The 14,940-nt window shown below is 48.1% G+C and overlaps 1 protein-coding gene across 1 annotated transcript; it reads right to left on the reverse strand.

The window, feature by feature from the left end:
- Positions 1-2,162: 2,162 nt before the first annotated feature.
- Positions 2,163-4,271, reverse strand: ALDH1B1 (aldehyde dehydrogenase 1 family member B1). The gene is given in 4 exon segments (XM_004372373.1): positions 2,163-2,494; positions 2,497-3,088; positions 3,090-3,332; positions 3,873-4,271. Coding segments are annotated over 4 exon segments (1,566 nt in total).
- Positions 4,272-14,940: the final 10,669 nt, after the last annotated feature.

Consider the following 14,940-nt stretch of genomic DNA (forward strand, 5'->3'; position numbering starts at 1 on the left):
TCACTGGACAATTATTTCAGACGTAGATCACCAGGTCCTTCTTATTCAGTCTTAGTCTGGAAGCTCTGCTAAAGCCTGTCCACCATGGGTGACCCTGCTGGTATTTGAAATACCGGTCACATGCATCACAGCAACACGCAAGCCACCATAGTATGACAAATGACAAATGAGTGGTGGGCCTCAGGATTGCAGGCATGGAAATAAGGGGCCTTGCAGAATTGTCTCTTCCCAACTCCACTCCATACTGAGACGCCCTCTATTAAACTCCTCTTTGGTTTAGAAGTATTGAGAAACAAATATGGAATGGATTTGCTAAAATGTTGTGATGTTGCTTGGTAGTCATTACAGAACCACCCTACTCCCATTTCCCCAGCCTGTTTGTTCATGAGAAAATTTCACTACTGTGCACAGATGCAACAGCCTCCCAGAGTTCAGATAAGAGGTGCACTTTCAGGGAGTGAGGGTCACCTCGGCCCTGGACAAAAGGTATGGAAAGGAGGTCCTAGGATAGGGATATGGGAGGATGGGATAGCCCCTGAATCCTCAGGAAACAGTTAAGGCCAAACCCAAGTTAAGATAATGAGCAAAATCATCTTGCTGCCCAGGTAGGGTAATAGGATGTGAGAGAGATGATTGGGGGTGTGCATGTGCAAGACTGTGTGGGCTGGAGGTGGGGTTGTTTGTGAGTAATATGGTCTAGGAAGGTGGAGGACAAGGAGAGATGGGGTTAGCATTCTGCTTCTGTATCTGGCCTGGCTGGGTTGGACTGACCTTCACTCCCATCAATTGGGGAATGAAAGTAGTAAGACCAACAATAAACATAATGAATTCTGAGGTTTGAAATTCTGGAAACCTCCAGCACTGTCAGGTTGGCCCCAGTGCTGGGCGTGGTTTGTGGAGTGGTGTGGGGTTGGCAGGGCCTGGGAGGACAATGCCAGTGGAAGCCTTGAAATCAAATCTGAAATGGACTCGCTCTGGGCAGGAACCAGAGCTGTTACACGTGGGTCTTAAAGTTGCACTTTGTCACCCAGCCAAGAGAAAACAAAATAAAAATGGAAATATTGTGGAAATTTTTGCACCTGGGCTGGGAGTTGATAGATGACTACCAGGGCCCCTTCCATCCTCAGGCTCTGTAAAGTGTTCAGCAGCAACAGGATATTGAGACAAAAGTGAATTTGCAAACACAATGCATAAGATTATTGATTTATTAATTTTATTTTAAAATTGAGATATAATTCACATATTATAAAAATTCATCCTTTTAAAGTGTAAAGTTTAGTGATTTTTAGTATATTCACGAAGTTGTGCATATTAATTCCAGAACATTTTCATCACCCTAAAAAGAAATTCTGTACTCACTAGTAGTTACTGCCATTCTCTTCTCCTCTCCTCCCAACCCCTGGCAACCACTAGTCTACATTCTATGTCTGTGGATTTGTCTATTCTGAACATTTCATATCAATGGGATTATATACTATGTGGCCTTTTCTGACTGCTTCTTTCACTCAGCATGTTTTCAAGGTTCATCCATGTTATAGCATGTATCAGGACTTCATTCCTTTTCACAACCAAACAATATTCCATTGCAGGCTGTACCATAGTTTGCTTATCCAGTTGATGGAAATTTGCGTTATTTGAGCTTATTTTTAAAGGAATGATTATGTAAGTGTATTCTTTGCCTACTTCTCTCAAATTAAGGAAAATCAATAGCAAAATGAAGTGCATGCAAGCAAAACAGCCAGCAAATAGTACTTAGGAAAGGAAAATCACTCTTAATTTTTAGATTAAGTCAATGAACAGCAGGGCCAAAATTTGGTGTCCATATAGTTTAAACCTTCTAATGCCTTCCAATTCTATGTCTGAGATGAGTCGTCCACTAAGCCATCAAGTTAATCTATTGGAGAGTCCTTGGATCAAGCAAAAAGAACTAAAAGCTATTGCTCAAATCTTTTCAATCTGTCTTCCAGAGTCTCTTAAGGCTTCATGGCAGTGACTTAGGGCCACCAAAGGGGCTAGGATTGGGGACCAGGTATATGGGACTCAGGGTACCCTGATACCTGCTATAAATAGAACAGCCCTGATTTTAATTGGTTTGTTGGGGTTCCCTCTAAGAGTTCATTTGGAAGAAAGGGGGTCCATGGCTAAAAAAAGTTTGGCAACCACTAGTCTAGGTGATTGTGGAATCCTTGGACTGGAGTTGGTCTCATGGTGACCGTTCTTGAGTTCTTCTGAGGAACCTTGATAGTGACTGTTTTCACTTCCATGTAGGCCTTAAGTTCATCCTCCCCCAGCTCCCTTCCATTGCCAGATTCCTTGAAACCCCCAAATGGTGTGTGGCTGGTGACAATGTTGTAGGTGTTCACCCATATCGTCCCAGCTTGGAGTGCTTGGGTGAAGTACATGGCCTTATCCAGGTCCTGGGTAAACATGGCAGCAGCCAAGCCATACCTGGTGTTGTTGGCCCTCTCAATCACCTCCTCAATCTTCTTGAACAGGGCTGCACAGGCCCAAAGATCTCCTCCTTAGCGATCCTCATGCCATTCTGCACATCACCAAAGACCGTGGGCTTGACGAAGAAACCACGTTCCCCAAAACGCTCCCCGCCGCAGAGAAGCTTTGCACCTTCTTTCTGGCCAAGCTGGATGTAGCCCAGGATTCGTTCAAACTGCTCCTTGTCCACCTGGGGCCCCTGCTGGGTATCCAGCTCAAAAGGGTTCCCAACTTCCCTCTGCTTGGCTTTCTCCACGGTTCTCTCGAGAAACTCATCATAGATAGATTCTTCCACAAAGGTCTGGGAACCGGCACAGCAGCACAGGCCCATGTTGAAGAAGAGGGCTTCGTGGCACTGCTCCACAGCATGGCCCATGTCGGCATCGGCCAACACAATGCTGGGGCTCTTCCCACCCAGCCCCGGGGTGACTCTCCTGAAGTTGGAATCACCAGCTGCCTTCTGGATCAGGTGGCCCACCTCCGTGGAGCCAGTGATGGCCGCCCCTGCCGTTGGGCCATAGCCTGTGATAATGTTCACCACCCCAGGGGAAAAGCCTGCCTCCTTGATGAGGGAGGCCAAGTACAGGGCAGAAAGGGGAGGTCTGCTCTGCAACCTTCGTGACCACAGTGTTGCCCATAGAGAGTGCTGGGGCGAGCTTCCAGCCCTGCATGACCAAGGGGAAAGTCCACGGGATTATCTGGCCACAGATGCCAACAGGCTCATGCCGAGTGAAGCAGAAGTGCTCACCATCCATAGGGATGGTCTTGCCATGCCACTTGTCAGCCCAACCAGCAAAGTATCGGTATACCTTGATGACCTCATTCAGGTCTAAGACATAAGACTCTTGGAAGGGTGTCATGGATTGAATTGTGTCCCCCAAAAAAATGTGTGTAGCAACTTGGCTAGGTCATGATTCCCAGTATTGTATGATTGTGTTATCTGATGTGATTTCCTTATGTGTTGTAAACTCTACCACTAGGATGAGATTATATGTGATCTCCTCATGTGTTGTAAATTCTATCACTGTGATGAGGTTATACTGACGAGGTTGACAAGATTAGTGTCTTAATGCAATCTCTTTTGAGATATAAAAGAGAAAAGCGAGCAGAGACACATGGGAACCGCACACCACCAAGAAAGCAGTGCTGGGAGCAGAGCGTGTCATTTGGACCTGAGGTTCCTGCGCTGAGATGCTCCCAGACCAAAAAAAGACTGAGGCATCACAAGGACATTTCTCCAGAGCCGACAGAGAGAAAGAGCCTTTTCCTGGAGCTGATGCCCTGAATTTGGACTTGTAGCCTACTGGACTGTGAAGACAATAAATTTCTCTCTGTTAAAACCATCCACTTGTGGTACTTCTGTTAGAACAGCACTAGATGACTGAGACAAAGGGCTTTCCATTGTCCAAGGTCTCCAGTGAGGCCAAGCAGACACGATCCCTTTCCACAAGGTTGGCCAGGCGGTGCAACAGCCAGCCCCGCTTGGAGGCATCCATCCGGCACCATGGATACCCCAAGCGGAAGGCCTCGTGAGCTGCTTTCACGGCCTGATCCACATCAGCTTGATCCCCTTTAGCCATGTACCCAATGACCTCTCCAGTGGTGGGGTTGACTGTCGGGATGGTCTTCTTGCTGACAGCATCTTGCCACTCATTGTTGATGAATGGCTGGTTGTAGTGGATGTCTGGGTTCAGGATGGGTCTTGGGAGTGCTGCTGCTGAGGAGTATGGGGTAGTCCTGCCACGAAGGGAAGGCAGCTGGGGTACCAGGAAGCGCATCATGCTGACCACTCTAGAGGGGGACAGGAGGAACCAAGGTGAGCAGGCGAGAGGTGGCAAGGTGGTCACTCAAAGCCCCACCAGCTCAGATAGTCCAAGACTTTAGCATAAAGTGATATCACCTCTAGAATATAGATTATAAGGGGCAGAAGGACCCTGAAGAACTTTCCAATCCAACCCTGTTATGATCCATCTATTTTCCAGGTCACTCCACTCTTTGCTCAAATGCCACCGTCTCAGCAAGGCCCTTCTCTGACCACCCTTGATAAAATTGCAACTCTTCCCACCCTCAGCACTCTCTATCCCCCATCAAAACAAGACCAAACCTGTTGCCATCAGGTCAATTCTGACTCATAGCAACACTACAGGACAGAGTAGAACCACCCGCATAGAGTTTCCTAGGCTGTAATTTTTATGGAAGCAGATTGCCACATTTTTCTCCCACAGAGTGGTTGGTGGGTTCGAACTGCCGACCTTTCAGTTAGCAACTGAGCACTTTAACCACTGCACCACCAGGGCTCCTCTCTATCCCCCATACCCTGCTTTATTTCTCCCCATCTGAAATACCAAATACTATATTTACATGCTTATGTGTTTATTTTCTGTCTCCCCCCAGTAAACCGTAAGCTCCACGAGGGCAGGTTTTTTTTTTCTGTTTCATTCATTGCTACCTCCCTGCTGTCTACAGTTATGCCTGGATAGGACAGCTGCTCCGTAAACAGTTACTGAATGATAGACTGAGGAAACAGGGAAATTTCCACAAAGGCTGCTTAAGAATTGAACAAAGGGAGGGGAAACCACAGGGACTCTGAGACAGAGATGTTGTTTCTGAGAAAGTGACTACCCTCATCTCTGTGCCTGTTTCCTCATATGTGAAATGCCTCATGGGTTATGTTGAATAAGGTTGTGCATATAAAAAGTCTGACACTCCACCCCAGGAATTGGCAGTGCTCTCAGAAACCAACGAGGCCTAGCCCCCACTGAGGTTTCCCAGGGATGCAGCAGCTGGGAAGACCAAACCAGTGGCTGTCAATTTGACTCTGACTCATGGTGACGCGATGTGTGTCAGAGTAGAACTGTGTTCCATAGGGTTTCCAGTGGGTGATTTTTCAGAAGTAGATCACCAGGCCTTTCTTCTGAGGTGCCTCTGGGTGGACTCGAACTACCAACCTTTAGGTTAGCAGCTGAGCACATTAACTGTTTGCACCACCCAGAGACTCTGGCTGGGAGGACAGGTATGTTTATTCTTGGCTATGACTCTCAGAACGTGGTAAACTATTAAAACAACAAGAACTATGCAAATGTAAGCCGTATATTTATTAATTGAAATTTAAAGAGTGGAGAAAGGTTCCCAGATTAGTTGAAGCAAAGTTATTCTCCAGCTAAAATTAAAATCCCTCCCTGTTTGCTGTTTCACTTCAGTCTTACCTTATCTAGCAGCAAAATCAAATTGCATCTGCCTGCCCCACCCATCTCAGCACTCCCCACCTTCCACCCCAGGGGTGGGTGGGAAATGAGGGGCAGGGGGACAAAGTACGAATTCAGAAAAGCAACGCCCCAACCAGGTGCCCAGCCCTTAAAAATCAATGTTGACCAGGAAAGCCCCCCCTTGGGGGGAAGTTGAACGAGTGGCCCTGTCATGGGTGGGGCCCAGGTTCCACAGTGCTCAAGCCTCTGCCTGGCGCTGGAACAGAGGCTGTCTTGGGCCCAGCAGCACTGCCCGGTGGGGAAGGGGCCGGTCTTAGTTATCTAGTGCTGGTATAACAGAAATAACACAGTGGATGGCTATAACAAACAAATTTATTCTCTCACAGTTTAGAAGGCTAGAAGTCCGAATTCAGGATGCCAGCTCCAGGGGAAGGCTTTCTCTCTCTGTGGGCTCTCGGGGAAGGTACTTGTCATCAATCTTCCCTGGTCTAGGAGCTTCTCAAAACACTCTACTCCTGGCTCTTGTTTCTTGGTGGTATGAATTCCCGCTCCTCTCTGCTCGCTTCTCTCTTTTTTATCTCACAAGAGATTGACTCAGAATACTACCTAATCCTGTAGATTGAGTCCTGCCTCATTAACATAACTGCCTCTAATCCTGCCTCATTAACATCATATAGGTTAGGATTTACAACACATAGAATAATCATGTCAGATCACAAAACGGAGGACAACCATGCAATACCGGGAATCACGGCCTAGTCAAGTTGATACACATTTTGGGGGGACACAATTCAATCCATAACAGGGCCCAAGAGGAGGTGGGGAAAAGGGGGAGTCAGGAATCATGGGGTGGGGGTGAAGGGGCTAAGCAGGCAGGAGAGGCAGTCACAGACCAAAGCTGGCCACTACTGCCATTCCCATTCTAGGGGTCCATTTGTGTCTGCGCTGGTGCCTCCACTTGCAGATGGGAGGATCAAGGCTCACAGGCACACCACACTTTACGGTTTGTGGGAATCTTCTCATCAGTTAACTCATGGAGCCTCACAGCAGCCCCGGGGCGATCAGAGCAGATGATGGCCCCTATTCTGGAAGAAGGCTGGGGATCAGAGAGGTTCAAGGTCTCACCCAGGGCACATGGCAAGGAAGTAGGGGAGGCCAGCCGCGATTTCCAGAGCCCTAGCTTTATACTTAACTCTATGGGGCAGTTCTACTCTGTCCTATAAGGCCGTTATAAGTCTGGAATATGGGCAATTTCTTACAGTTCACCCTGTACTGACTCTTGTTTTGCTTAGGATTGTACCCTCTCGTTCTCCCCACCCTCGGGAGCCAGAGAGTCTCAGCTGGAGTAGACCGAGTGGGCGGAGTGGTGAGGTGCAGCTAACGGGCTAAGATTTGGGGGTCCTTCGTCCTCGGGGCCCATCAGATGCCCCCTGGAACTGGAGTTGGGGGCGTGGAGAGGGTCCGCTGGCCCCTAGATGGGGAGGCGGGACCCAGAGAGAAAAGCCTCCATCACGCGGACAGGCGCTGAGGGGCAGAAAGGCGGCTGGTTACCTGCGGCAGAGCAGGACGCGGTTCGCTCCCCCGCGTCTAGTCCAGCTGCTCGCCTAATACTCGCCTCAGGTCCCGCCCCCGCGCCCTGGCGCAGCAGCCAATGAGGCTCCGCCTGCGCTTGGGGCCGCTTATATCCCGCGTCGCGGCCAAGGCCCCCTTTCTCCCACCCTTGTGCGCGGGGATCCGGCTTCCCCGGGGCCTAGCGCCCTATCCTCTTCTGCCCCAGCCCCTTACCTCTGGGACCGCCGGTACCGCTCTGGCGCTCTCGCCGCCGCATCTCTGCGCGCGCCGGGTGGCCACGCCGCTCAGAGCTGGGATCCTAGGGTCCTCGTTTGGGACGGGAAACATACCCAGAGAGGGGCAGGGACTTGCCCAGGTCGTACAGATAGACTCTCTGAGGCTGGACGCCAACCACGTTTTGCATTTCTCCTTCTCACTCCCGCCCGAGGTGCCTTGTTCCATGGTCATACTTAGCCTCTCCTTAACCTCTTTGTCTCTCCTCCTCCCCAACTCCCCCTGGGTTCACTAATTTCTGACTGTGCCTTCCACTTTCACTGCTCCCAATTCCTTTATGAGGATATTTGTGCATTTTAAAAATACATTTCTAGCCTAAGGACAAAAAGAATATATGCACTATTTTTAAAAACTTGGAAAACACAGAAAAGGTTGAGAGGAAACAAAAAATTTCCTGTAGTCCCTTTGCCCAAAGGTAACCAGTTGCAGTGGAGTCGATTCCGACTCACAGCGACCCGTATGAAGGTAGAACTGCCTACACAGGGCTTCCAAGGCTGTAATCTTTACGGGAGCAGACTGCCCCATCTTTCTCCTACGGAGCAGCTGGTGGGTTCCAACGGCCAAGCTTTCAGTTAGCAGCCCAGCGTTTAATCACTGGCACCAGCATGGTCTAGTGTTTATTCTGCTGGAATTTTTTTTTTCTCTGCATTCTTCAAAAATTCTGTTAATTCGGTGTATCTTTGGCTATGTGTAGTTTCACCAAAAAAAAAAGGTTGAGAAGTTAGAGGGTTAATATGTTGTGTGGTCATTAACCAATGTTATAAAACAACATGTGTACTACTGTTTCATGAGAAACTATTTGTTCTGTAAGCCTTCACCTGAAGTACAATAAAATATATTAAAAAAAATTCTGTTAATAAAAAATGAAATTATATGGTGAACTCTATTTTGCAGCCTGGTGTTTTTTTGTTTTTGTTTTTTTTTTTTTTTGGGGGGGGTGTTGTATTATTATGACCTTATCTCACGCCACTATATACAGACTGCATCATCCTCTCCAGGTGGCATAGAATTCTACTGTAGTGGGAAGAGGTGGACTGGTGCTGGGCATTTAGATGGTCTCCATCTTGTTGCTGTACACCATGCTAACGTGAATGCCCTGAGCACACATCTCTATGCACACCCATGGTGTGGAGCTGCGCTGGCATGGCTTGCTCGCCATCCCCCCCCCCCCCCGCCATTGCACTTTGGAAAGCGAAAAGCTGTATTTCCCAGCCTGGCTTGCAGCTGGGGTTTGGGATGTGAACTAGGTGCTGCCCGTTAGCCGTATTTCTGTCAGATGTGGAAGGTGGGAAGGAGTTGGAGGGTATTACTCTGCCTTTGGGCTGTTTCTCGTTCACAAGCATGATTGCAGAAATGTAAGGATATTCTGCAGCACGCTTCCTTGTCCCTTCCCCAGCTTCCTGGGTGTGGAGTGGCAGCTGTGGCTGCAGCTTCTTAACTACAGCTCCCTGCTCTTTGATTGTGGCTGCAGAGGTGGCCTCAGATAGTAACGCTGCTGGTGGGCCAGGTCTATTTTAAGAGTCAGTCCTGGAGGTCTTGCTAGGGCCTGCTTCTCCGTTCAGCCCTTCCAGCGATTCTGTTAGCACCCAATCCCTGTATGGAATCCCTAACCAGCTGTAATCAACTCATGGGGATTCCACGTGTTGCAGAGTAGAACTGTGCTCTGTAACGTTTTCAATGGCTGATTTTCAGAAGCATATCACCAGGCTTTTCCTCTGAGGAACCTCTGGGTAGGTCCAAACCCACCACCTTGCAATTAGTCAAGCGCTTAACTGTTTGCGCCACCTACCTAGCCATATATTTAATTAGAGTGTTCCCTTTTTCCTGCTTGAACCTGACTGGCTCCCATAGTTCTTTACTGAAGCTACATCTCTGTGGAGTCTTGCACAGCTATATTACCCTAGGATGCTCACAGTCCTGGCTGTGAAATTTAACCCTTCACCAAAGGTACTACATTTTGCATCTTGCCATGATGGTGCCCATGTTTTCCTCTAGAAACAGGTGAGCCCCTTGCAAAACCCTCTCTGCCTCCCCCACAGCCTAGCGCACTGTGGGCACTCTCCATGGTGCTCCCACTTAGTTGGCTTAATGAATAATTGGTCAATCATTAACAAGCTCATTGATTTCATTGATAGAGGCAGTGCATCTAGTACAAAGCGAGTATCAGTCCTGAGTGATCAGACCACACTGGAAGGCTGTGGCAGGTCTGAGGCGACCTGTGACACCCTGGAAAGGGCCCCCATGGGGGAAATGTTGGAGGCTGTGTCCTGTGAGGAGCTGCTGAAGGAACTGGGGGTGTTCATCCTTACAGCTCGGGGGGACAAATTGGCACCCTCCAAATTTCTGAAGGGCAAATACAGAGGTGATCTGCAACTAGCCCTAGAAGACAGAGCCAGTGGGGGAAGTTACAGGGACGCAGAACTTCCTGACAAAGCAGAGCTGACTAAGGAGGGAAGGGGCTGCCTTGAAAGGCAGTGAGCCTCCCATCACTGGAGAAATATAAATAGGGAGAAACAAGTATTTGACAAAATTCTGTAGAGGGGCATATCAGGTAAGAATTAGACTGCACGAGTGGCTCCCAAACTTAGCTGTGCATCAGAATTGCCTGGGGAACTTTAAAAAACAAAATCTCCCAGAGCCTTACCTTGAGAGATCCTGAATTAGCAGGTGTCAGTTGGGGCCCAGGAATTTTTTTTAAGTTTCCCATATGCTTTGGTGTGCAGCCTTATTTGGGAAGCCCAGGACTGGGTGGTCTTTGGGAATCCTATGACTCCATGATGGATGTTTTCAGAGAATGAACGACTTAGCCTTTGAATGCTTTGTCTGTATCTAGATTCTATCCAACACCCTCACCCTTGACACTTGATAAACTGTGGTTGGCACCAGAACTCACAAAAGCATTCCTGTTGCAAGGCATTTGGAAAATCATCAAAAAAAAAAAAAGCAAACCTTCCACAATGCTTGTAATTTATGGTTTGGAGAGAAGGCTGAGTATGCAGGGGCTGAGGATAAAATGAAACGCACACATTGTTTTCTCAGAGGGTTGACTATTTTTCAGAAATGTTTTGGATTCAGCTTCTTAACGGGCAAAAGAGTTCCAGGGATCTGTAACAGACATTGGGCCTGGAGCCACTGTGGGTGTTTGGATGAAAAGGACTGAGGGAGAAACAGTGAGATAACACAAGCCTCTGTCAGGCCATTGTCAGCAGAGAATGTCACCCAGGGATGTGTTTACACAGAACTGGTGGAGGAAAAAAAGCTGTTTCTTTTTTTCAGCGTTTTGGAGCCTTATATGTCTAGGAGTTACTGAAGAAGATTCTAGGCTCTGAGAATAATGAACAGATCAGACGGATTCCAAACAAAAAGATGCATGAGCTGAACTGGGAGTTTATTCTATACTGAGCATAATGGGTGCCTCCCTTCTCTTTGTTTGGACAGGAGATGGAAGGCTGGGTCAAGACACCCAGGGAGTTGCAGGAATGAAAATTTACAAATGAAGTTGCATGTAAAAAACAAACCAAAACAAGTTTTGTTTTGTTTTTCTTTTCCTCTCTCTTGTTTTCTAAGTGTATTAGTTTTCTAGGATTGCCATAACAAATTATCACAAACTGGCTGACTTAAAACAACAGACATTCACTCTCTTGCAGTTCAGAAGCCAGAAGTCCAGAATCAAGGCGTTGGCAAGGCCATGCTTTCTCCGTAGACTCTAGGGGAGAATCCCTCCTCATCACATCTAGCTTCTGGTGTTGCCAGCAATCCTTGGCATTCCTTGGCTGGTAGCTGCGTCACTCCAGTCTCTGCCTCTGCCCTCACATGGCCTCCCTGTGTGTCTGTGACTCATCTTATAAGGACACCAGTGACTGGATTTAGAGCCCACCCTAACCCAGTATCAGCTCGTCTTAACTAATTATATCTGCAAAGACCTTATTTCCAAATAAGGTCATATTCTGAGGTTCCAGGTGGACATGAAGTTTGGGGGGACACTATTCAACCCAGTACACTAAGTGACCCCCCAAGTGAAGTTTGCACTCTCTAAGCACGACCAAAGTCTGAATGTTTCAAACCAAATTGACCCTGAGTATTTGCCACAAACTTGGTTCTGTTTCCGTCTGCCTACTTGTCTTTCTTCCTCTTTCCCTTCCTCTGAAAACAGTCCCCGCCACCCCACTCCCACCTCCACCATATATTTCTGAGAGAAAACTGCCCATCATAGCATCCTACGTATTCTGGGGACCTTATGGTCTGCATTTCTAACAAGTTCCCTGTGATCCAGTGCTGCTGCTGCCTAACTGCTTTGACTGGCAAGGGTAGAGTATGAGACCTGAAGGACAATATTATGGATGGAATTGTGTCTCCCCAAAATATGTGTTGTAAATCCTGACCCCTATGCCTGTGGAGAAAGAAGCTCTGGTGGCACAGTGGTTAAGCACTCAGCTGCTAATGGAAAGGTCGGTGGTTCAAACCCATGAGCAGAAAGATGTGGCAGTCTGCTTCCGTAAAGATGTACAGTCTTGGAAACCCTATGAGTCAGTTCTACTCTGTCATATAGGGTGGCTATGAGTCGGAACTGACTCAACAGCAACGGGTAATGGGTTATACCTGTGGATGTAATCCCACTTGGGAATAGGGTTTTCTTTGTTATGTTAATGAGGTCATATTAGTGTGGGGCATATCTTAAACCTAACCACTTTTGAGATATAAAGGGGGTAGATTAGGCACAGAAGCAAGCAAGTACAGTCAGGGAAAGATAGATGCCACGTGGACATCTCCAAGGAGCATTGAGAACACTAAAGTTGAGACAAGGATCTTCCCCCAGAGCCAACAGAGAAAGCTTTCCCCTAGAGCCAGTGCCCTGAATTCAGACTTCTAGCCTCCTAAACTGTGAGAGAATAAATCTGTTAAAGCTACTCACTTGGGGTATTTCTGTTATGGCAGCACTAGATAACTCAGACAGATGAAGAAAGTGTCAGGTAAAGGAACCAGCATATGCACACACCTGGGGCAGGGGTGGGGGGTTCAGGTGAATTCAAGCAACAGAAAGGTAAGAACGAAGTTGTCAAGAACGCAGGTGTTGATAATTACTTAAGCTGGCTGATGAGCACAAGGGGCTTCATTATACTCTGTTTTTTGTGTCTGTTTAAACTTGCTCATAATAAAAAGATTAAAAAAAAAAAAACATAAAAAAGGATTATGTTACCAAATCAGTAGAGTGTGCCCTTCTGGTTCAGAGGATCTGAGATGGATATGTCCCCCCAGGACCCTGATGATTGTGCCCGAGGGGCCCGTATCTTTATCTAAAACCACGGTTAATTATTGGACAGCAGTAACAGACACGAGAGGTGTGGTGCAAAGGGCACGGGGCTGGGTGTCAGAGCCTGGGTTCTGGTGCCGGCTCCAGGCACTCTGTGTGACCTCAGGCAGCTTTCTCCCTCTCAGCCTCAGTCTCCCCCACTGTAAAAGGAAGAGAATGTAAGATGGATGGAAGGCCATTAGGGGTCAGGGAACAGGGCCCCAGAAAGCAGTGGTGGAGCTGTTCGATAATGTGCACTGTTAGCAAGGTCCTTGGACTGCAAACCTTGGACCCCAAATGTGTTCTATTTGCGAAACTCCACCAGTTGACTTTCCTATCCTGTTATCATCGCTGGTTATGGACAACTATGACGCAGTGGTTGAAGTGCAGAGTGTTGGCAGAGGCCCAGCCTGTCTTCACATATTTGCTGGTTGAGGGAGCCTGAAATGCTGGCCCACAGTTAACAGCATGCAGTGCAGATTTGCCAAGGAACACACAAGGGCCTCTTGGACCCAGCCTGCCAGCTCCTGGGTGACTGGAGTTCAGGAGCAGGGATGACAGTGATCCATGTTGCCCTTGCCTTTCACCTCTGTCTCCAGCCAGTTCTGACTGTTTCCTCTTCACAGCCCCTCACCCAGGTCCAGCAGTTTCCATGTTAGTAGGCATCTCTCACCCATCATTCTGCCCTTCACTCAGCTTCTGTTTCTGAGGACCCCGCCTCTCCCAGATCCTGGCGGTGTGGAGATGAATCAGACACAACCCCATCCTCCGACTGGTGGGACAGAAAGAGATGGAAACTGGCTTGGGTCTTTCATACAGTGCGAGAAAGCCAGGGGTGCCAAGAGGGCAAAGAGAAACGGGACAAAACCAGACCTGGGAAGGGCAGAGGAGGCTTCGTGGAGGAGGTGATGGCTAAGCTAAACTATGAGAGCTAAAAAGGGCTAAAGGGAGAAATGGCGTTTCTGGAAGACAGAGTTGCATACGTAAAAGGCCAGAGGTGAGAGGGAGTTTGGTGGCTTGTGGAGCTGTGAGTAGCTCCTCTGGCTGGCAGCTGGGTAGGGTGAGCGCCAGAGCCTCCTAGTCACTAGTAGGGGCCAGAGAGAGAGCTGAGGCTGGAGCATTAAGAGAATGACAGATCATAAAGGGTCTTGATGTCATGCTAAGGAGTCTGCAGTTATCCTAGGAGGGACAGAAGGACTTGAAGGCAGGAGAGTGACTTGGCCAGATGAAAACCATTTGATTTCATCAGATTCCACGGCAGTAAGTGAGGATTAGATTTGGCTCTGAGTAACCGAGAACCCAATTACCATGGCTTACATAGATTGGGGTTGATTTCTCTAAATAAGAAACACAGGGATAAGTAGTCCAAAACTGAAAACCAAACCCGTTGCTGCTGAGTCGATTCTGACTCATAGCGACCCTACAGGACAGAGTAGAACTGCCCTATAGGGTTTCCAAGGAGCGCCTGGTGGATTCCAACTGCTGACCTTTTGTTTAGCAGCTGAACTCTTAACCACTATGCCACCAGGGTTTCCAAGTAGTCCAAGGAGGTAGCTAAATGACCCTCAAGGATAGAGACTCCTTCCAGCTCACCGTCAGGCGTTCCTGTTGTTGTTAGATTCTGTTGAGTTGATTCCAACTCATAGCGAGCCCATGTGACAGAGTAGAATTTCCCCATAGGGTTATCTTGGCTGTAATCTTTATGGAAGCAGATTGCCAGGTCTTGCTCCCACAGAGCTGCTAGGTGGGTTCAAACTGCCAACCTTTCAGTTAGCAACTGAGTGTTTAACCATTAGCAGCTGATCACTTAACTGTTGTGCCACCAGGGCTCCTTCAGCTATCCCTAGCAGTGGCCATTGTCGTCATGGTCCAAGATGACAGCTACCACATCCACATTCCAGGCAGCGGGCTCGAGGGAGAGATGAAGAAGACAAAAGGCAAACTGCTCTTGCCAGCAGCTTTTATGGAAGGGTCCCCAAAGCTGGACCAAATATTTCCACTTATATCCCATTGGCTAGAAGTTAGCCACATGGTACGGCTAGCAGCCAGGGAGGCTGGAGCAGTAGTCTTTCTTTCGGGTGGCCCTATCCCTGGCTAAAAATTAGGTCT

The sequence above is a fragment of the Trichechus manatus genome, unplaced genomic scaffold (assembly GCF_000243295.1).
Source record: "Trichechus manatus latirostris isolate Lorelei unplaced genomic scaffold, TriManLat1.0 scaffold00016, whole genome shotgun sequence".
Lineage (NCBI taxonomy): Eukaryota > Metazoa > Chordata > Mammalia > Sirenia > Trichechidae > Trichechus > Trichechus manatus.